Source organism: Aspergillus undulatus (assembly GCF_047715775.1).
Source record: "Aspergillus undulatus strain CBS 261.88 unplaced genomic scaffold BDV17scaffold_10, whole genome shotgun sequence".
NCBI classification, from domain to species: domain Eukaryota; kingdom Fungi; phylum Ascomycota; class Eurotiomycetes; order Eurotiales; family Aspergillaceae; genus Aspergillus; species Aspergillus undulatus.
This window is the reverse complement of record NW_027396614.1, coordinates 1-19,511: the sequence shown is the minus strand read 5'-3', so window position 1 is coordinate 19,511 and position 19,511 is coordinate 1. Positions and strand designations below refer to the sequence as shown.

At 50.4% G+C, this 19,511-nt stretch overlaps 10 protein-coding genes across 10 annotated transcripts; 7 read left to right on the top strand and 3 right to left on the bottom strand.

Moving 5' to 3' along the window:
• Positions 1–45: 45 nt before the first annotated feature.
• BDV17DRAFT_288809 (ML domain-containing protein) lies at positions 46–671 on the top strand (the record flags this gene model as incomplete). The annotated part of the gene is made up of 3 exons (XM_073761496.1): positions 46–254; positions 311–527; positions 588–671. The coding sequence occupies 3 exons, from the start codon at positions 46–48 to the stop codon at positions 669–671; spliced, it is 510 nt and encodes a 169-aa protein (XP_073618094.1).
• A 280-nt stretch (positions 672–951) lies between these two features.
• On the bottom strand, positions 952–2,020 carry BDV17DRAFT_13685 (H(+)-transporting V1 sector ATPase subunit F). Its single transcript, XM_073754230.1, has 5 exons — positions 1,888–2,020; positions 1,782–1,816; positions 1,677–1,710; positions 1,467–1,604; positions 952–1,372 (listed from the first exon to the last, which is right to left on the bottom strand). Exons 1-5 carry the CDS (start codon positions 1,912–1,914, stop codon positions 1,232–1,234), a joined length of 375 nt encoding a protein of 124 aa, XP_073618093.1. The 5' UTR covers positions 1,915–2,020; the 3' UTR covers positions 952–1,231.
• A 200-nt stretch (positions 2,021–2,220) lies between these two features.
• On the top strand, positions 2,221–3,837 carry BDV17DRAFT_13668 (Nur1/Mug154 family protein). Its single transcript, XM_073754225.1, has 2 exons — positions 2,221–2,590; positions 2,650–3,837. The coding sequence occupies exons 1-2, from the start codon at positions 2,333–2,335 to the stop codon at positions 3,703–3,705; spliced, it is 1,314 nt and encodes a 437-aa protein (XP_073618092.1). The 5' UTR covers positions 2,221–2,332; the 3' UTR covers positions 3,706–3,837.
• A 461-nt stretch (positions 3,838–4,298) lies between these two features.
• BDV17DRAFT_13670 (putative NTP binding protein) lies at positions 4,299–7,158 on the top strand. The gene has a single exon (XM_073754227.1). It carries the CDS (start codon positions 4,407–4,409, stop codon positions 7,065–7,067), a length of 2,661 nt encoding a protein of 886 aa, XP_073618091.1. The 5' UTR covers positions 4,299–4,406; the 3' UTR covers positions 7,068–7,158.
• Positions 7,159–8,018: 860 nt separating this feature from the next.
• Positions 8,019–10,649, bottom strand: BDV17DRAFT_13641 (methylenetetrahydrofolate reductase (NAD(P)H) MET13). The gene is made up of 4 exons (XM_073754223.1): positions 10,189–10,649; positions 9,248–10,088; positions 8,328–9,199; positions 8,019–8,278 (listed from the first exon to the last, which is right to left on the bottom strand). The coding sequence occupies exons 2-4, from the start codon at positions 10,069–10,071 to the stop codon at positions 8,127–8,129; spliced, it is 1,848 nt and encodes a 615-aa protein (XP_073618090.1). The 5' UTR covers positions 10,072–10,088; positions 10,189–10,649; the 3' UTR covers positions 8,019–8,126.
• A 1-nt stretch (position 10,650) lies between these two features.
• Positions 10,651–11,685, top strand: BDV17DRAFT_13646 (orotate phosphoribosyltransferase). The gene has a single exon (XM_073754224.1). It carries the CDS (start codon positions 10,838–10,840, stop codon positions 11,564–11,566), a length of 729 nt encoding a protein of 242 aa, XP_073618089.1. The 5' UTR covers positions 10,651–10,837; the 3' UTR covers positions 11,567–11,685.
• A 2,020-nt stretch (positions 11,686–13,705) lies between these two features.
• BDV17DRAFT_256360 (uncharacterized protein) lies at positions 13,706–14,419 on the top strand. The gene has a single exon (XM_073757069.1). It carries the CDS (start codon positions 13,888–13,890, stop codon positions 14,161–14,163), a length of 276 nt encoding a protein of 91 aa, XP_073618088.1. The 5' UTR covers positions 13,706–13,887; the 3' UTR covers positions 14,164–14,419.
• Positions 14,420–14,526: 107 nt separating this feature from the next.
• On the top strand, positions 14,527–14,830 carry BDV17DRAFT_256359 (uncharacterized protein). The gene has a single exon (XM_073757068.1). The coding sequence runs from the start codon at positions 14,568–14,570 to the stop codon at positions 14,805–14,807; it is 240 nt and encodes a 79-aa protein (XP_073618087.1). The 5' UTR covers positions 14,527–14,567; the 3' UTR covers positions 14,808–14,830.
• Positions 14,831–15,184: 354 nt separating this feature from the next.
• BDV17DRAFT_256358 (uncharacterized protein) lies at positions 15,185–15,512 on the top strand (the record flags this gene model as incomplete). The annotated part of the gene is made up of 1 exon (XM_073757067.1): positions 15,185–15,512. Exon 1 carries the CDS (start codon positions 15,309–15,311, stop codon positions 15,507–15,509), a length of 201 nt encoding a protein of 66 aa, XP_073618086.1. The 5' UTR covers positions 15,185–15,308.
• A 2,749-nt stretch (positions 15,513–18,261) lies between these two features.
• On the bottom strand, positions 18,262–19,078 carry BDV17DRAFT_256357 (Erg28 family protein). Its single transcript, XM_073757066.1, has 2 exons — positions 18,953–19,078; positions 18,262–18,901 (listed from the first exon to the last, which is right to left on the bottom strand). Exons 1-2 carry the CDS (start codon positions 19,013–19,015, stop codon positions 18,539–18,541), a joined length of 426 nt encoding a protein of 141 aa, XP_073618085.1. The 5' UTR covers positions 19,016–19,078; the 3' UTR covers positions 18,262–18,538.
• Between the last annotated feature and the right edge of the window lie 433 nt (positions 19,079–19,511).

The following is a 19,511-nucleotide window of genomic DNA, read 5'->3' as shown; positions in this document are numbered from 1 at the left end:
CATCTCGCCCTCGATCACAGCTGAGGACCTTCTCCGCACGGAATCATGAAGCTCTTATCGCCCGCCACCGCTCTGCTCTGCTTGGCCCCGCTGGCCGTCACTGCCAAACCCAGCTCGTTCTTCGACTTCTCCCAGGACGTTATAGCTCAGGGCGAGCCCGTCAAAGGCAACAACCCGCTGGAGTACTGCGCAAGCACCAGCGACTACTCTCTCGAGATCCAGTCGGTGGACTTGGCTCCGAACCCTCCCAGGGCGTAAGTCGTTTGCCCGGGGCCCCTTGTATTTTGTCTGCCATGCTAATCCTCTTCAGCGGCCAAACCCTCAAGATCAAGGCCGAGGGCGTTCTGCACGAACGAGTTGAGAAGGGCGCATACGTCCTTATCGAAGTCAAGTATGGATTGATCACCCTCCTCAGGCAGCAGCCGGACCTGTGCGATCAGCTCTCGAACGTGGACTTGGAATGTCCCTTGGAGGAGGGCCCAATGGTTCTGACAAAGGAGGTTTCGCTGCCGGCACAGATTCCTAAGGTTTGTTGGCATACTCTTATCCATTTGATGAGTCCTTGGCTAACGCATTATGCGAAACAGGGTCGGTACACCGTACACGCGGACGTCTACAACAAGAATGGCAAGCAAATTACTTGCTTAGACGCCAAGAACATCGAGTTCTAAGTGGTGACGAAGTCATTCTGGGTGCTACCAAACTCAATACTGCTGTCTCTATAATGCCTACATGATTCGCAAATCGCTATCGACTCTGCGATCTGTTTACGCCGTGCATCTGCAACCTGCCTGTCATTCGTATATCCTACGGATGTCGGGCCTTGCGGTTCCTGTCATAATGTACGAGTGCTACGTGTTTTGCGGCGTTCGGGATATGCTTGCTTTTGTTTTTACCTGGCCTTTAGTATGCATTATATGCAACGAGCATCTTCGTACGTTATTTGAGCTATACTTGTCACCGGCCTTTGTGCCTCTAATCCAGCATTCCAAGATGTCTGCCACTACCCGTGTAAGACTGCCACTTGGAAGATGCAGTTCGTAGCAGATAATCCGATTGCTGCACGGTAGAAGCTCGTCACGCCGCCTGAGTTCTGGTGACACCGTTCCCCAGCCTACAATTATATGTCCGACAACCGGATGGACTCGACAATAACCCAGACCAAGAGTCTTGCTCTGAATGTGAATATGCATAGTAAATAACAGAGATAACCCCGCGAAATAGAGCAAATCTATTCACCAAATAACCTCCGCACTCGCTTCAATACACTATCCTTCTCAGGATCATATGGGTGGTCCTTGCTCGGAATCTCAAGCACGGCAGGGAATGCTTCGGAGTAGGCGTCGACGACGTGTCGGATGCGCTCTGCTACCTGTGTTGTTTCACCACAGCAGTTAGCGACTACCGCACAGTATATCTTCATCTTCGCATGAGACGGCGAAAGGAGTTGGCTGGGCTGGGCATACATGTTGATTGATCAAAAGAACAGCAATATCATTTCGTTCCTGCGTGAAGTTCTGGAATGCCTTCTCGATGGTAGAGGTCTCGGTCTTCGCGTCGACGACGAGGAAGTTTCGTTGGGCGTCTGGGGGGCCCGTGACGTGCTGTATTTATTGTGTCGGCGTCAGTCTTCTCTTGTCCTTTGCGAAGCGTGCGGTGCTAGCATGTCGACTCACCCCAATTCCTGCGAGAAGAAGGCCAGTTACGGAGCTGGAACGGAGCGGATGATTGATTAGCGGGGGTCCTTTCTTCGGGCGCTTTTTTGAATATGGGAGAGGTACTCTTCATCGCCGATGACAGCGAGGAGCTGTCGGTCCTGTAGTATAATGTGCGTAGTTAGTGATGGTCTCCGCGGTGAGGGAGAATAGCATTGCAATGGAGCGGTACCTTGTAAGCGACGGGGCCAGCCGCCATGGTGATTGAGTGAGGTAGCGAGGGACAAGAGGACCAGGAGCCCTTCGATATCGGTGTCAATGAGAGAGGGAAATTGAACTCTCTATCGAGGCGCAGCAGCTGTCACTCGGCGAGCTTTGATCTTGATGTCGGCTCGCAGCCCGGGCTGTCAATCGTCATCCCGAACAGTCTTAGTTCCACCCGCACTGCACATTCACTATCGGCGTTAGCGTCGCTTATCTAATCTGGAGCTCCCCCCCATCTCTTTTCTGGATTTTTGTTGCGTTGTTTACTTCTGGAAGCTGTTGCAGAGGCCAGAAGGTCAGTCTTTGACAAAGGCATACTTTGTTGGAGCTTGGCTTTGGACCCCGACTCTTGTCTCTACTGAATCCGCATTTGAGCTATTGCCCATCCAGCTCCTTGCTACGTTGACATCACCATGCCGCGACTTGTACGCCGCCAGCCGTTGGCGGAGCGCATCAAGGCCTACCTGAACCCGTTGGATTTCTTGCTTTGGTTGTCGGAGGAAATTGATGCGAATGACTGGGATCAATTCGAGAAGTCTTGGGCGACGACGTTAGGGGTGGTTCTGAACCTGGTGTTTATGATCGCGAGGGCGAACAGCCGAACAAGCGGCAGTCAAGCTGTTGATGATGTGTTTGGCGATGAAGGAGGGTCTTCATGGCTCAGCTGGCTCGTGAGTGGTATTTTGACATGTTTAGCATTGCTTGGCACTGACAGATATTCACTTACTAGGCATCTTTCGTTGTCCACTTCCTTACTGGCGCCGCCGGCTTGAATGCCTTCTACACTTTCAATAAGAAACGGTACTATCGCATGTTTGAAGCTTCGATCGACCAAGCGCTTACTACGCCGTCCGCTCAAAGGGTCCGAGTCGATTCTACGCCCGTCACCACTTCGCCGCTTCGATACCTTGCGAATGCGCTTTCCGGGTCTGCGGAATCGAGGGCTCATCCGAATGCCGAGCGTGACGTCTGGGAACTTGGGGTTTGGGATCCTCTGCCGATTTGTCTCCGGCTATTCTGTCTCTTCAGTCCTGGTCATGTCCTCATATATTGGATCTTTTTGCCTACGCAACTCTCCGATCCTCGACCGAGCGTTACCATTGTCACAACGCTCGTGGTTACAACGCTGCTGTCTGTTCAGATGTCATTCCTCTCATCATATTTCAAGCAACAAGCTAAAGATACTATGGTCGTTCACAAGGAAGTGCTAAAAGAGTACGACACAAAGTTTGTGCATCCTCGAACGCAACCGTTGATGAGGGAGGTTGGCACTCAATTCTCTGGTCCTCAGTCCGCATTTGAGGAAAAGTACAATAAGGTCGACACCCACACCCCGGCCGTTGTCATCAATCGAGGGTTCAAGACCAGCCCTAACCCCAACTATCTGAAACATGTTGATCCAGAAGGAGTCTCATTCCGGAATAGCTCGTTCTCTTCCACGCCGACACGACCATCGCAGTCAGTACAAACCCCCAACTATTTGCGCGACGCTTCTCCGGTCAAAGCCCCCCTTGGCTCAATTCGCCAGCCTCAGTTCCGACAGACCCCGCCTCGCGCCGGCGATGGAGGCAGTCTCGGGATATACTCGCATGCTAATTCACCCTTACGAAAATCCACACCGGGTAACTTTGATCGCCGCCTGCATAATAACGGAGACTTTTTCTACCGCGAACGAAGTGTGCGGCCCTCAAGTCCACTCAAGAAAAGTAATATCTCTGCCGCCCCAAGTCCGTTAGCACCAGGAACAAGTCGAGGACATAGTCGCCGCGAGACAGGGCGTTTCTAATCGATAGAGCGAATTCGACACTTTGATGCCTTATATTTGAGACAGCGAACTCACATTGTCTTGGCGGAGTAGTCCGACACTCTTGTACTTCCTCTATAACATCCTCATGTGACGGTAACACATGTCAACTTGGAATATGGCTGGGGAAGTTTGTTCTATTCAGCCTACTATGAGTATGTGGACTCCACGATGGTCACCTACACCGGTGAGACCACCATCGACGCTGACGTTGAGATGCCCGGGATTTTACAAGATTATTGAGCATGCCTCTCTTTCTATGGAAGCCACGGATCGGCAAGCAATGGCGCAGCTTCCCTAAATTCTTATATTACTTTTCTCTGCCAAGGAGGGTATCCCATGCCAATCTGCATCAGCATCTGCGGTGCACATTCCAACCTGGTTTGGCGAGACATTCTCGACTGTGGCGACTCAACATTTTGCATTCCAACCCCTCGGGCCGCAACATATACGCATTTCCGGCCTAGCCATGGCAGAAAACACCGAGTAGACGGTTTTCACCTTCTTGAGTGGTGCTTGCCGTGTCTCGATGGTTCTTTCCGCAACACCCAGCTAGACGCGCGCTCGGCCCTGTTGGGATTCACCTTGATTCGATAATTACTTATGGAAAGAGTGCTTGGGCCAAACAACTGGCACTGACCTGAGTCGACGCCGCCAGTGTTCGCGACCGGTAAAATATCAATATGGTTATCGATATTCCCCTATCGAATGGGCATTTGCTCAATCGTCAACCTCGAGTACGCCGTGGCAAAGCTTCAAGCACCGAGTCCGACGCGATTGATTCCCAGAATAATGCGGCTGGGCTAGCCACTGTGCCTGAAAGCAACAAATCTGAAACCGAGATGTCGACAACATCGCCGCCATCGAAGCGTACGCCCACTAGGCTTCCCGTCCTCAAAGTCTGTACAGATACGGATCGTAACGGCGATGAGGACGGCAACTCGCCGAGTAGGCGAAAAGGCCGGGACGGCTCACCCGAATATGAAGCGCCCAAAGCTTTGGATCAGGAACGGGAACGGTACTGGCAAAGAATCAGGGACAAGTTCGATCGAGACTCGTTGTCGCCTCGAAATGGAGCATACCGAAAATTCATCTCGTTGGCAACCTCACCACGACAAGAAATAGCAAAACACAAGCTGAAATATCTGGGTGGCTCTTTCAGTGAAACATCGCTCGTACCGGCAAAAGATGCCGCAACAAATACAATCATACCAGCCCAGCGAGGAGACAATTCCAGGAAGAGTACTTCGCCTAGCCAAGATCGATTCTCTGATGGTAAACGTCGCATGAACAGTAACCACTCGGCGAGTTCAAATGGCAGTGGTGCATCCAGCCAGAAGTATAAGACAGGCAGTATTACTAACTCGTCCTACAACTCAAACTCTTCTGTGTCACCCATATCTGGCCCTTCTTCGATGAAAGACTGGGAAGACAGATTTGTCGTCCACATGCCGTCCGCGCGGGAACCCAATCCTCCTATCATGGGCGTTCGACAAATTGCCCAGTATCAGAAAAGCATTGAGCAGGTACAAACGGAAGGAGGTTCAATGGTCGATCCTGAAACTCTCCCGAGCCCACGATCCATGTCACCAGAGCAACATTTGAAGTACCCTGAGCTGGGCGGGAAGCGGTTGGGGACGCTCGATGGTGAGGATTCTCGGCCATCATCGTCGAGAGAAGATGCCGATCTTTCTTGCAGTAACAACCGCTACTACTGTCCTGACGAGATCGGCAAGCACAGAATCAGCACCATCTGGGAGGAATCATCCACCGGACCCAAACAGGAACCGCCTCACGCGAATGCGGATGGTTCTTTTTTAGGCTGCAAGGAAATCAATGGCCCGCACGACCGGAACCCGGACGAAATCCTCTACTTTTCGGCGCCAGAACGCCCAAAAGTCGTGGATATTCCGCCGTTGCGTATAACCAAGGTGCCGAAAGAGTCAAAGCTAGGCCCGACGCACCAAACGAAGGGAGCATCTGGGGAATCGAATCTCGTACAAGAAGAATGGGAACCAATTTCTCGGAATTTGAAGCATGCCCAATGCTCGAAGCCGTCACCGAAACTGCTGTGCCGGGAAGCACAATGCCAGCAATTGACGACAAAGAAGTCTACGAGCCCCGAGGAGAAAGAAGACTCAGATTCTACCGAGAAGCAAACCGGGTTCTCGGAGAACCGCAGGTCGAACATCAAGGCGGACGATGTGTTCATTATCACACCCACTATAACACGTACTATGGTGACCATGACGGATCTGAGAGGCCATCTGCCCCGGCAATTCGGCGTCAGAGAACCCGTCGCACGCAGCGCAGGCGAGATCATCACCGACGCTCGAACAAAATTTCCGGCAAGCACCAAGCCGGGTGTCTCGCCGTCGGGTCTTCGCAAGGTGAATCAAAATTCATGGGAAAACTCAAACGCGTCCTCTGTAGCGCCTTCAGGTCTGGCGCCCACCACGAATATCCCAGTCGTACGGTTTCAAGAAGGCGCAAAGGTCACCGCCACAGACATGTCCACCGCCGGAGACAAACCGAAGGGTATGCGTGGGTGCATCCGTACGCCAGGCATCCCGAGGTCGTCCACCGAGTCTCGCATCGAGCCTGCGATAGATAACCCTATAAAGGCTGTCGCTCCAGCTCCGTTAATCAGAAAGAGTCATGTACAACCAAGGAGGTCAGCTCCGGACAACTTTCTGGAGACGAGGGACTCAAGACAAATCATCAAGCCACTTCCTCCTTCGCCTCCTACCCGCAGAAGCTTATCGCGGCTCCAAAGCACCATAATGCAGGCAAAGATTGTGGATGTCGCCGAATTAGACGGACACCAACTAGATGACCACCGAGAGACTAATAATGCTAGCGTCATATCCTCTCTGTCAGATCATGGTGAAGGCGGCCAGAATACACAGCCCGATATCAAGAGAATCATGAGTTCGGAGACATTCCACGCGTTGATCGACATGGTCTTCCTTTTTGTCGCCCAAGTGCAAGGGTTCTGTCACCAAATAAAAGAGAATCGTGGATCGAAAGTGGTTCTACTCAAATTGTTCCTGAACGGCATATTTGGTATGCTCGAACACTGTCTGCACGTACTCAAAGAAGGCTTGGCCGTCATGTCCGCATACAATACTACAGGCGCCTGGCCGAAAACCAACGACAAAAACACCGCCCTGTTGCTGACTGATATTGGTCAAGCCTTGATTTATCTTGCCGTCCTAGTCCTTGTCGGCATGGTCATTGCGCGAGCCGTGGAGTTCGTCGTCCTTGTCGGAACCTGGATAATGTGGTTTGCCAGACCATTTGTGCTGGCGTTTCGTGCGACCTCGACACTTGTTAACGTCTAGAGGGCCGATTACCCTGTCGCTACTGCTAGTCGTCATTCTTCTTTCCCTCGCTCCACCACCTTGTCCCCATCTTTATTCTGCTCTGGTCGTATGCCATATCTGGAACCTTTGCCTCGACCAAAGGACCAGATCCTTTCGATCTTATATTTCTAAACCTACGACTATCCTTCGGCTCGTCATTCTTATGCCTGGGTCGATATCATGTACATTATCCTCATACTCCAGTAATCCGAATATGAATCCTTGCCTAGACGTCTGAAGTTCACAGAGTGCGTTGTAGATGAGGGTTGAAACTAGTTTATAGTAGAATAACTTCTGTTGAATACCCATCTGAAAACAAGAGTTAAGATCTCTATTTTTTTTATTCTCTTCCTCTTACCATCCCATCTCACTTATAGACAAGCCACCACTAGATGCAATGAAACAATCAAAATCTCACTATCCAAGGCCACATCATGCAATGAAATAAGAGAGAAAAAAGAAAGACTCCAGTCCATCCGCATCCCATGTTGAAGAGGATGCGATCCGATCACTTTTGGGCAGATATTCAGTTCATCATAAAAACTCCGTCGTCCCATTCCGTTGTATAGTGTTGAATATTATAAACCACTCATGCTCATGCCATGCAGCTTTTGTGTATCAATATGTATTGTTGTCTCTTCGTTTTCTTCCCAAGGATTGAGTAGAGAGACATAAGGTTAAATGTTGAATAATCGTAATGGTAATGTTGAAAATCCGATTCGCGCACCCAAACAGAAACAAGTCGAAGTCGAAGCGAAAAATAGTTGAAATTTGATCCGAAATGCGAGGGTATATTGTTGAGAATTGAATAGAAAAAGGCATGTTGAATTAAATAACGCTTGAGGAAGAAATCGTTGAGAGGTCTTCATTTCGTGTCGCCGTAAAACATTTCATTTGTTTGTTGGGGTGCCTGCCAGGTGAGATCCTTCAAGGGCCGGCCCAGCCGAGGCTCATGAGTCGTTGAGTGTTCGTCGTGTTGAAAATAGGTGTTGAATTATATGTTAAATGAGATAGTAGGTTGTAGGCATGTTGAGGCGCCTAGTTGGTTGAAGTCCCGTTGGTGGTTCCGTTTTGGTGAGCCTTGACCTCGGGGTTGGGGATGTCGCCCGCGACTTCGACGTCGATGTCTTTGACCTTGAGACCCTTGAAGAGCTCGAAGAGGTCGTACGTATTGTGGAAATCGTTGTTGACTGAGGATGAAATCAGTACAGAAATTTGCGGCCATCTCTAATCACTTACCGATGTTGACGAGGTACCAGCTGTCCATGATACCCTGGAGCAGCTTCCGGCTTGGGCTTGCGCCGTCATGACACTTGGCCCAGTCTTCACCGAGCTGGTATGCCTCGTCCTTCCAGGCTAGGAAACTGACTGTTTCCACGATCGTTGGCTGGACGACCTCGCGCCCGGCGAAGATACCCCACGTTAAGGCATTGGGGCTATCGCGGGTGTTCGTCCGCAATTCTCCGGCCTTTGTCACGGCGTGGTAAGTGAGGTCTTCATTCGAAGTAATACGGGCAATCAGATCGTCAATTAAGTAGGGAGGGACGAGGAGCTCGAGGTATGCCTTTTGGTAGACAAAGCCGTTCTTCGGACCCCATCCGTATACAGGATGAGAGGACTTCACACCATTTACAGCGGGTTGGGAGTTAATGGTGAGGAAACCTCGCTTGTTGAGTTCAACAAGAGGATCCTTAATGGCATTTGTCTCGGGGGTGGTGGGAGAATCACTCCACGGAAGCCGGTCGAGGCTACCTTCCAGGAAACGGACAAAGACATCTGCGAGGTCACGGATGGACTTTGGCTCGCCCCAAAGCTTGATGTTCTGCTCGTTCGTGCCCTTGATACCTATTCCATACAGCTCCAACTCACCAAACGCGGGCGATCTGGAATCCGTCCAGCGGCCGTTGGGGAACTCATCCCAGATCTGAGTTCGCGCAATGTAGGATGAGTTGCGGTTTCGCCAGAAGATGGGACGAACATCTTCTTCTCTCCGGTTAAGGCCAAGCGAAGGCCTCCATGGCAGAGGCCTGGGCAGAGGAGTCTCGGCGGTCGGTGTAAGTTCGAGGTCTTCGAGGACGAGCTGTGTTGACTGAGCGAGGTTCATCGTGTAGCTAAATCGGTAAGTTGAGACTTCGTATAGAAAGGTGGGGATAACTTACAAGTGCAGGTGTTTGATGCCAGAGGTAATCAGTCTTCTGCACATGTCTGCGATCAGTTTTTTACCAATCTGCTTGACAGCTGCATCGTCATTCTTCACGGGCTCAAGCGCTTCAAGCCACTCAGGAGGAATGCGAGTCTTCGTCCAGTTCGCGCGTCTGATGAAGGCGGCGTATGTTTGGATAGGCATAATACCGGGGATGATGGGCACGTTAATGCCCTTGGCGCGGCATTTCGCGACCCAATTGATGAAGTTGTCCGTGTCGTAGAACATCTGGGTAACAATAAACGCGCTTCCAGCATCTACTTTCTCCTTCAGGTGGTCGATCAAAAGGTCAACATCTGGATTGTCATCGGCACCTTCGGGGTAGCCTCCGACGCCAATGCAAAAATGGTTCCCGTACTTATCCTTGATGTACTTGACCAGATCCTTTGCGTACCGAAAACCACCGTCCGTAGCCTCCCATACTTCTTTCTCACGAGGAGGGTCACCGCGGAGAGCGAGGATGTTGGTGCAACCTGCTTTGTAGGCGGATTGAAGCGCAGCGTCCACTCTCTCTTGGGGCATGTCCGTGCAGGTAAGGTGCATGCATGTTTCCAAGCCATAAACCGATTGCGCGACATTGACCATTTCACAGGTCAAATCCGAGAGTCGTCCACCAGCGCCCCATGTCACATCGATGAAGGAGGGACCTAGTGCGTGCATGCGGTCCATTCGGTCGTACAAGTTCTGGACACCCTGAGCTGTCTTGGGAGGGAAGAATTCGAATGAGATGCCGATCTTTTCGGCGGCCTCATTTTGGGCGAGCTTCTCTTTGATATGCATTTTTCGAGCTGGTTATTCTAGGCCAAAATGTGTCAGTACTCCGATCTCGGCCAACAATCAGAGAAGTGAAGGAGAAACGGAAAACAAGAAATGGGGCAGGGTAGCGTTTATATTCACATTCGACCCAATTACCGTCTCGAAGTCAGTAGGAACGTTCAAAGAATTGAATCCCAAGGCAATGAGTTGACTGTCCCGCTCTGCTGACAGGCAGCGCAGCGGTGAATTTTCCGGGGATTTAAGTCTTGAGGCAGAGCAACCCAGAGCGATTCAAAAGAAAGAGAAGAGCAAACGCAAGCTTAGTCAGAGCAGAATAGATACAATGGCACAAAAGCAGTCGACAGAGAGAGCCTGCTCCAAGACAAAAGGTGTGGAGGTATGCAGAAGAAGACAAGGACCCCTCAGGACCAGGACCGGAGTTCGGAGGATCTGGCTGGCACGTGGATATCTCCGAGACTGAATTGCCCCGAGACAAGCAGACGAAATCAAAAACAATAAAACGACAAGCACTGGAGAAGGTCAGCCCCAGAAGGAACAAGTGCGGAGAGGGAGGACACAGAAAAAGAAAAGGGCGGAGGAGAGAGAAGCTCGGAGGGTTCTCTGGTCTGGTCCGGTCCCGCCCCTCCTCGCTCCGCCCCTCACTTGTTGCCCGCGAAAAAAAAAGGCCGATCCATTTTATTCTTCTCTATACCAAGCAATTGACTGCATACCCTGACCGTTTGCTTATTACATTCCATCTTACGAACTTCACGCTCCTATAAATATCAAAATGTCCGCCAACCAAGAATCCAAGGCAACCCTGCTGCCCCTCCTCATCTCCAACAACGTCCTCTCCTTCGGCACCTACACCCTCAAGTCCGGCCGTGAATCGCCCTACTTCTTCACTTCCTCTCTTCTGCACACCGCGCCTCTTTTGCGCGCAACCTCGGCCGCCTACGCGAGCGTCCTCTCAGCTCCTCCCTTCGTCGCCACCTCCGCGGACGGAACCACAACCCCCAACTTCGACATCATCTTCGGCCCCGCATACAAGGGCATCCCCATTTGCGCGGCTGTCACGAACGAGCTCGCGCACGGCCAGGGTTCCTGGGATAACGTGAGCTACTCATTCAACCGCAAGGAAGCGAAGGATCACGGCGAGGGCGGGAACATTGTCGGTGCCCCGCTGAAGGGCAAGCGGGTTGTTATTGTCGATGATGTGATTACGGCTGGTACGGCGCTGCGCGAGGCGGTCGGGATTATTGAAAAGGAAGGCGGTATTGTGTCGGGTGTTGTTGTCCTGCTGGATCGCGAGGAGCGGGTTAGTGAGAGTGAGACTAAGAGTGCTGTTGGTTGTGCGCAGAGGGATCTCGGCGAGAAGGTGCCTGTTCGTGCGGTTATCGGGCTTTCGGATCTGATTGAGAAGTTGGGTGGTGAGATTGGGGAACAGGAAGTGCAGCGGTTGAAGGATTACCGCGCGCGCTACGGTGCTGAATATATACCTGCGTTTGGTATGGAATGACTAAAATAGATTTATGACATGCTACATTTAATGCTCGATCGCTGCTTTGCAGGTGTTCTCTACCTACAATTTGGCCAGGAGGGACTCGACTGTGATAATGAACGAACTGGGCATTGTGATTGTGCCGGTTGCAGCGTAGATCTCTCTTCCAGCCTACAGTCTGCGGCTTGATAACTGCAAACCTGCACTATTGCTGCTGCTTTGCTCACGTGTCTTGTTACATCTCTTGAGGTTTTTCGGTGCAGCTGCACCACTCATATATCCCTACGAACTCCCTTACCTCAACACAACCCGTCGTCCTCGCTTGACACCATTCTCACCCCGCAAGCATCCATTCTCTTAGCAGAGTCAGTCGATAGACCAGTCTCGTTACATTCTCGTCTTGCCAGTAAGAACCATCCCATCGGAAACCTTTGACCATTGAGCTCGCTCGTGAGAAACCCAAATTCCTTATGTCACCTTTGAGTACTGACTCTAACCCACAACACCAGGGGAAAGTACTTGAAATGTCTTTCAGTAAAGGTACCTCGCAGTCGACCTTTGAACAGGCGCTCTCGCAACTGAATAACGTTGCTTTCACGGTCGGAAATGCCGCATACCAACTTGACCAGAGCTTTCTCAATCGGCCCATGCCGTGGTTTATCTGGCCTTGATACCTTCCCATACTGGCTAGGAAAAGGGATGGGCGATCGAGCCCTACAGGAAAATGTTTGACTTTCCAGTAAAGGAGGGGAAAGAGCCGACCAGAGGGCAGGTTAGATACCTAGTGGTTGGTATCTTACCATCGCGCAGTCTAGGTACTCCTCGCCGAAATAAAATGGACCAATGTCGGAGTGCATTTACAGAAGACAGTGATATATCCAAATAAAGACGCAGCACTACCCTGAAGGATAGTGACACCGATACGCGAGAGACCTCAGATGGGGGGATTGAAGCTTTACATTGCAACTAGCATAGATAACAACACTGGCCTCTGCAACGTTTTCTCCATTGCTCAGACCAATGCCTTTTATTATGCAGAATACAGAGACGCATCAACTAGCGAGAAACCCCCTCAGAGTTGACTGGAATAAGCTCATTGTCCCGTTCGCAACGAGTGAGAGAAGCCGCTTGGGTGACCACCACCACAGCATGACGATTACCATCCCGACAGCCTACAAGAGAGTCTGTTGCGGGTGGTCTCCCGCCTGAGCGAGAACCTCCCAGTGCTCCCGAGCCAAGAGGAGCTTTCTCGGCTTCTCGGTCATCTTGAGGGGTTGGTTGCGGATGAAGACTCGACGCCTCGCCGTATCAGGGAGTTCATCGATGGAACGGAAGGAATCGAGCCTGGTTATGATGAACTATTAGCCGCGCTTAACGATGTCTCAGTGCAAATGCCTCGACTCAATGCTGATCATCTGAGCTGTAACCGCAGGAAATAGCGGAGGCAAGCATGTGTATGCCTATGTGACTCGCTCATGATTATCTTTCTCATGCTATTATATTCTTGAAATAGATCCTAAGGTTCATGAAATGTTACAGAATTGTACGAGAAATGAATGGCGTGAGCAGATAGCGAAGTTTATTCTCTATGGATAGAATTGTTCCTTCTAAAGGTATATCCATACCAATTGAGGAGCTATCCAAGCTCAAGATGATTTCAAAGACTAGCATACTAGATGGTCCAAAACCGTAAAGCTGTATCACTAGCTGGTGGTCCCGACCAATGCAGGCCTGCTTCAGACAAAGGTACAAATACGTCCGTTTCTCTCAGGCATCCCATGTCTTCACGCTCATGATCCGCAACCTCCTGTTCGGGCCTCCCCGTCCAACGTGGGACCCGGTACCCAGCCGTCTGCCCATCGTCTTCCCCTTGCAAGACACTTCAGGAATCGAGAATCCAATATCCGAGGCCGACATTATTCTTCCATTCGGTAAATCCCAGCTCCTCGCGAAACGCCTTGGGGTTGTCTTTGTGTTTGATGATTATATCTTTGATAGAAGCAGATCCGTATTGATGATATCGTAATAGCTTTCATCCCTGTACTGGAGCTGAAGCGAGAACATAGCAACCTGCTTGAAATAACCAGCGACAATTGTGTACGCCTCCCGACCTCCTTGGACAATACAGCCCACGCATCAAGACCCGCATGAGGGTTCCTGGCCCCAACATCTATGGTGATTTCCATCAATTTGCTCGTCAGGCTACCCTTGACGTTGCACATCCCGTCCGGGATCCCCCAACTGAGAGAAACAATGAAATAAGGGGACATGGCTATTCGCTCGAGCAGGGTCTTCGAGTTTTCCTTCCATATGACAGTGTCCTCTCGCATATTGCGGGCATGAGCATCACTTTCGCGGAAAAAATCTTCAAATATGCGGACAAGAGCAGCAGCCTCTCGGGTATGAGCATCATTTTCGCGGATAAGAGCATCAATCACATGCTTAAGAGCATCAATCTTGTGGTCAACAGCACCAATCTCATAGTTGACAGCATCAACCTCGCGACCAAGGGGCATCATCCTTGTGGACATGTGCATCAGTCTCATGTTCAAGAGCATCATTTTCGCAGGCAAGAGCATGAATTTCGCGTCCATAATCACGACTTTTGCGGGTAACAGCATCGATAATGAGTTCGGGGTCTAGTTTCTGCTGTCGAGTTATGCGAGGAGTTAATTCACTCAGTCCCTTCTTCTAGTTTGGTTCTCGGAGTAAGATGAAGTGGTGCGCTACCTACTCTTTTCGCCATTGTTGCCTTCAGCGATGAAGGAACAGCTTGACGGGGTTATGTCCTGAGTAGACTAAGATGACCCCAAAGCGTCCAAATTGAGAAGCCGTATGAAGAATTGTAGGTATTCTGTGAGCGCAGTGTTCTTAAGGCAGGATGATGAAGGAGCTGATGTCGGGGACGAAGAGAGGATGGAGGAGTGTGAGATTAAAGAGGGGGAGGGGAGAGAGAGAGAGAGAGAGAGAGAGAGCCCGGTCTATGGGTGCGATAAAATAATGGCATATAGCATAGACCATGCTTCGAAGGCAGGCTTCCTCTGATCACGCATCTCGTCTAAGCATAGCCTTATCTAATGAGCTCCAGACAAATCCAGATACCCTGAGCTCAGACGCAGTGGATTACACATGGAGCATCATCATTTTCTTTCACGGGCGAGCTACTATTGGCAGTACCAAGAAGATTATGATACCCATTTCCATGACCGACCCTTTCGCAGTGCGTGTCGTTCAGGACAACGAGGACATGACTACTTGATATCAACAGCCGCTACCATGTCTTCACTAGACAACATTATCTCGGTATTGAGGGCGATGGTCTGATGGCAGCCTTGTGTATAACGGCAATGGACGAAAGTCTCGCCCATCGCCGTATATTTCACGTGCTCCTCTCATTCCCCTGCAAAGGCAGTCTTCTTCTGGACTGGAAGTGGTGTGGTCATGGTTGTCGATTGTCCTGCGTCCTTGAGGCGGAGTCTAGAGTCCATGGCGGGCAAGGGTCCAGGACCCCTTCTGGATGCCGGGGGCCGGAATTAGTTACCTGATCAGGATTAGGCCCATCGTAGCCTTAGTATTCCCTTGGAGGAGGCTGCTGGCAGGCACAACAACTTAAAAATAAGGGACGTCTTGCTGCCTGTCAACATCTCAACCAGCTTGCTGATCCTCGTCAAGCCAGCCTTTTTCCGGGAACTCTCCTTCAGACACCTTTGGGTTCACTTCATTTTGTGGCTCCCTCTGTGTCTACCGGCCAGCACAATCCATGGCCGAACTCTCTGATATCCGCGAACAAATATTCAAAAACAACGACCCAAAGCGGATCGTCATCAAGCTAAACACCGAGCGTTTGGACTCTCAAGAATATCGTGCTTCGGCATCTGAAGTCATCAGCGAAGTTTTTCCGAACTGGGAACTCGATGACCGGGTTCGTTTCCTTGCCGTCGCAGTGTGGAGTGACCAGTGACCGTTCATTTGTAGTAATCGACATCAACTATCACATTACAACTTTGCGACTGCGCACAAGGACAGAACTATTCTTCCCATCTATGTTCTTCGACAGCACAGGAAACGGACGAACTGGGTTCTTGTCAGATGGCGTCTCGAGGATACGCCCCTCGCTGCAAACCTGGCATATCTACACAATTCCAATGGCTTTGACGCTACAACTCCTTTTCTAGAGGATCAAACTACACGCGTTTATTACCCCAATCCTCGTGAGTACATTCCAAATGCCCATCCACGGCAATTCCCCGTGTAAGGCCCTGCTATTCTGCCGTCCAGACTTCACTCTCACATACTCGCAACATCATGAAGCTGGCGATTGGTCAAGCGAAGATGCCTTCTTGCGTATTTCTCTACTGCGACGAGGCTTTTGAATGCGCATTTGTTGCTTTTGTCATGTTCGCTGAAGAGGAATGGCGATGATATATTTAAGCAGGAATCCCTTGAGGGAGCAGTATGGGAACCGGTGGGGATATTCTCTAGTCGTTGCTCACATTTGGTAACTCTTCAAACTGAATGTCAATGTCGGGCTGGATCTACGAGCTGAAACTCTAGGCACGAACCTGACCTTGCGCCAGCCTGGGTAATATACGTGCTCCAAAGTCTACTCAAGGCAGCGGCGATGCTGGGACAATCTACGACTTTGAAGTCGATAGATATTCGAGCTCTGTCCTACTCAAAACCCGTTGTTTGTTTTATCCCAAGCACTAAACAACAGCACCAAGCACAGCAGTCTCCGCATACATTCATGACTACCCCAACCACGAATATTCCCAAAAACTCCCCTCCACCCTCAGCTCAGCAAGCGTCCTCCCTCACGTCGAGCGGTAGCAATTATTCAGGGGTAACTATCTTGCGAGCTGGGCGGAGAAGGCATGGCGCGCCGCGCACATTCACCCAAACGACTGTAACAACCTGTACGGGATCTCTTGTGGTGGCCAGACAAGTGCCCTGTTGCATGCTGTGGTTTTATCACATCCCATAGGGCAACCGCAGCCTTAATAGAACTTGTCTTCCCAGTCGCACATCTAACGGAAGTGTTTAGGACTTGCCTTTATTGAGATCCGGATTGTGACTCACTGACGAGGATTTCTTCAGAGCAAGGCCTCAGAAGGATAGGTTCGGTCAACAAAGAAGTAGCTTTCTGTACTCGCTGATCTTTATAAATGATGTTTTGAAGTCTAGAATTGCGCCGGATGAATGGGGGACTTCTCAAGGACATTCCTGCCCTTTTATCTTTCAGTTGAAGAGACGGGACCAACCCAATCCGCCTGACCACTGCTCATTGTCTACACCCGGAGGGACTATGTCGAATCATGTTGTGCGGCACAATAATCAGTGGGAAGAGAGCGTGAGTACAGTTCAACCTTGGGATGCGCTACCTGCACCGCGAAGTCTACCTATGCAGGAGTTAGGCCTGCACAGCCCAGCCGCACTGAGATGGCGCTAATGCGCAAAGCGCCAACACTGTTGACGCTCCATGCATATTTTGAGACTGGATTATTTTGAGCATGCTTTCCTTTCTTGCGGAAACCGCAATTATTTTCTGAATGGGTGCTGTAAGCCAATCGCCAGCTGCGCAAGCTCCTTTTAATTGGATGCTTATTGCATAGGTAGATGAGTAGCTCGGTCTCAGAATGCGAATACACTTGTTGGATATCATGCACTGAAGTCAGTATTGACACAGATTACTCTCGTTGAGGCCCTAGGACATAGCCTTTCTCGGAAGCTGCCTTGGAGGAGAAGCGTCGAGGCACTGGACGGCAAGTGCGCAGCGCGTTCAGACGAGGATGGTATTCATGAGATGGGGGCCTGTGATGATGAACACCTAGTAAGCCTACGCACTCCGGTAGTACCTGGGTCACTCTACGATATATTCGGACTCGTCTCCATCATTGGTGCGCTGTAGCTTTCCGATATCATATTGAAGGGTAGGTTCTGAAAGAATTGCCTGGTCGCAATCACCAGAATTAGAGACCAAGATTTCCGACGGAGTTTAATGACAAAAATCAGCTGGCGCATAATGCTTATCTGATGGCCGTCGGTCACCAGCAGTGAATGAAGTATGGTGCTTGTCGGATCCTGCGAATCTGCCTCGGTGCCAATATTTCTGACCAATCCGAGTATTCGAATATTTCAGAAACTTCGATTGAAGGCAAAATGGCGCAATGGTCAGTTGTAGGCTTTGGAGTACCTGATTCGTGCATCGAAGCTGCTCTCTCTTTCTAGACCTAATACCCCAAATATATAACTGGGGTAAGTTAGCGCCAGACCGGAGCATGCCGTACTGTAATCGAGTGTATCGAGGCATCGAAAGCCCTTCATGCAGACTCTCAAAGGCCTAGGTAATCTCCCACCTGGCAGCTGCACAACCTCCAAAGAGACCTTTCAGAGCATTCTTGCCTCGATTCCGTAGATACCGGCACCTATACTCTGTACATCGCTGAATAAGGAAATTTTTAACGTCTGAGGCGGGGATTCGCCCAGACCAGCCTAGCGCTTCGGCTAATCGACACTAGCGACCTGGTCGCGAGCAGCGCAGCTATAAAACGTGCCGCTCCCCGGGCCAATTTGCTTGTTTTTCTTCTTTTCTTTTCCAGCTCTCTTTGCCTTTTGGCTTAGATCAAGTGTAGTATCTGTTCTTTTCAGTTTAATCTCTGAAAGTGTTCTACTTGAACACAACATTGATTATTCTTATTTTTGGTCTTCGTGGCGGGGCCTCTGTGCTTGCGCATGCCTTGCTACACTGTGTCATCGGGCTTACACTACCTCCGATTGACGCGACTTTTCATCACGCGTGTCGGTATATCCGGCCGTTTGGAGAAGAGTTCACCTTTTGAAGCAGCTAGCTCTATGATGGTATCATTCGTGTAAATAGTAAAGGCGCTCGGTGTGAAGCCTGCGGTGAGATAATTAAGATATGTATATGCGAAATGTGTCCCCAAATCTCCCAAGTGACTACGTATTGTGATGTGTTGCATTAATTCCAGCTTACAGCGCAAGGTAAGCCTCCCTCTGTGTCAAGAGCCACGCGAGACTGCCCGACGCGACAATCAGCGGGCTCACAAAGCGACCCTTGAGCTGCGCGCTCCCAAACACCAACCACTCTCCAACAAAGTGTAGCAAGGCGATTCCGAACGTCGCGGCCGCCAGGTTGTATGCGACAGGGTTTGTCATGTTGTAAGCGGCGGTGAAGCGAATGACGGCGGAGAGGAAGGTCCAGGTGCCGAACAGTCTCGAGGAATGGGCGTTGGTGTGCGGGCGGCCGTCGGCAAAACGGCCATTGTAGAGCTGTGCCGTGTAGGCTTCGGAGACGTAGGCTTGGGCGCTGTTGGCTGCGGAGATGACAGAGACCTAGGTGTTCTGGTTAGCTTTGTTGAGGTTCTCCAGGTGTTCGTCGCATACCAGCACAAGCCACTTGGGCAGAAGGCCTTCGAAAGGGGGAAGGTAGGATTGAAACTGGTCCATTGTTGCGATGGTAAGCAAGCTTGGTGAATATAGAATGTGCAGGGCGAAATTTGTATATCAATAATGTAGTTGTCTGTTGTTTTGTACGACTGAGCGTGTACACAGGTCGCATGAGCCAAGCGGTGAGCTCATGTGGCCTACACCCCCTGCACGTGAGCGCCAAGTCCATTATTAAGCAGATTTGTCCCGCACGAGGTCTTAAAATACAGGAACCAAGGCCTGAATTTCACTTTCTGTTTTTAATTCTTTTACTATTTGAGAAACATCGAAGCAATTAAGAAACAGTTACCAAGCAATTATAATATGGAACCTCGTGACTCTGAAACCATAGACTTCCTTGACTCTCAGGACCTTCTAGTTGATATCGATAATAATATTGTCGAGTCAAACGCTGAAGTTTCCCCCGAAATAACAGTATGGCCTACAAACTGGTTGCGAATCGGTTACTAACCACTTGCTAACCAATTTAATGATAAGGAACCAGATATGCTTATTC

Coding starts and splice junctions, on each gene's coding strand:
- BDV17DRAFT_13668 (XM_073754225.1), top strand. CDS start 2,333: ATGCCGCGACTTGTACGCCGCCAGCCGTTGGCGGAGCGCATCAAGGCC. Junction 2,591..2,649: donor CTTCATGGCTCAGCTGGCTC/GTGAGTGGTATT, acceptor TTCACTTACTAG/GCATCTTTCGTTGTCCACTT.
- BDV17DRAFT_13646 (XM_073754224.1), top strand. CDS start 10,838: ATGTCCGCCAACCAAGAATCCAAGGCAACCCTGCTGCCCCTCCTCATC.
- BDV17DRAFT_256360 (XM_073757069.1), top strand. CDS start 13,888: ATGAGCATCACTTTCGCGGAAAAAATCTTCAAATATGCGGACAAGAGC.
- BDV17DRAFT_13685 (XM_073754230.1), bottom strand. CDS start 1,914: ATGGCGGCTGGCCCCGTCGCTTACAAG. Junction 1,711..1,781: donor GCTGTCATCGGCGATGAAGA/GTACCTCTCCCA, acceptor GCTCCGTTCCAG/CTCCGTAACTGGCCTTCTTC. Junction 1,605..1,676: donor TTCTTCTCGCAGGAATTGGG/GTGAGTCGACAT, acceptor CAATAAATACAG/CACGTCACGGGCCCCCCAGA.
- BDV17DRAFT_13670 (XM_073754227.1), top strand. CDS start 4,407: ATGGTTATCGATATTCCCCTATCGAATGGGCATTTGCTCAATCGTCAA.
- BDV17DRAFT_256359 (XM_073757068.1), top strand. CDS start 14,568: ATGCTTCGAAGGCAGGCTTCCTCTGATCACGCATCTCGTCTAAGCATA.
- BDV17DRAFT_256357 (XM_073757066.1), bottom strand. CDS start 19,015: ATGGACCAGTTTCAATCCTACCTTCCCCCTTTCGAAGGCCTTCTGCCC. Junction 18,902..18,952: donor TGCCCAAGTGGCTTGTGCTG/GTATGCGACGAA, acceptor CAGAACACCTAG/GTCTCTGTCATCTCCGCAGC.
- BDV17DRAFT_13641 (XM_073754223.1), bottom strand. CDS start 10,071: ATGCATATCAAAGAGAAGCTCGCCCAAAATGAGGCCGCCGAAAAGATC. Junction 9,200..9,247: donor GGCATCAAACACCTGCACTT/GTAAGTTATCCC, acceptor TTACCGATTTAG/CTACACGATGAACCTCGCTC. Junction 8,279..8,327: donor CTGGTACCTCGTCAACATCG/GTAAGTGATTAG, acceptor TTTCATCCTCAG/TCAACAACGATTTCCACAAT.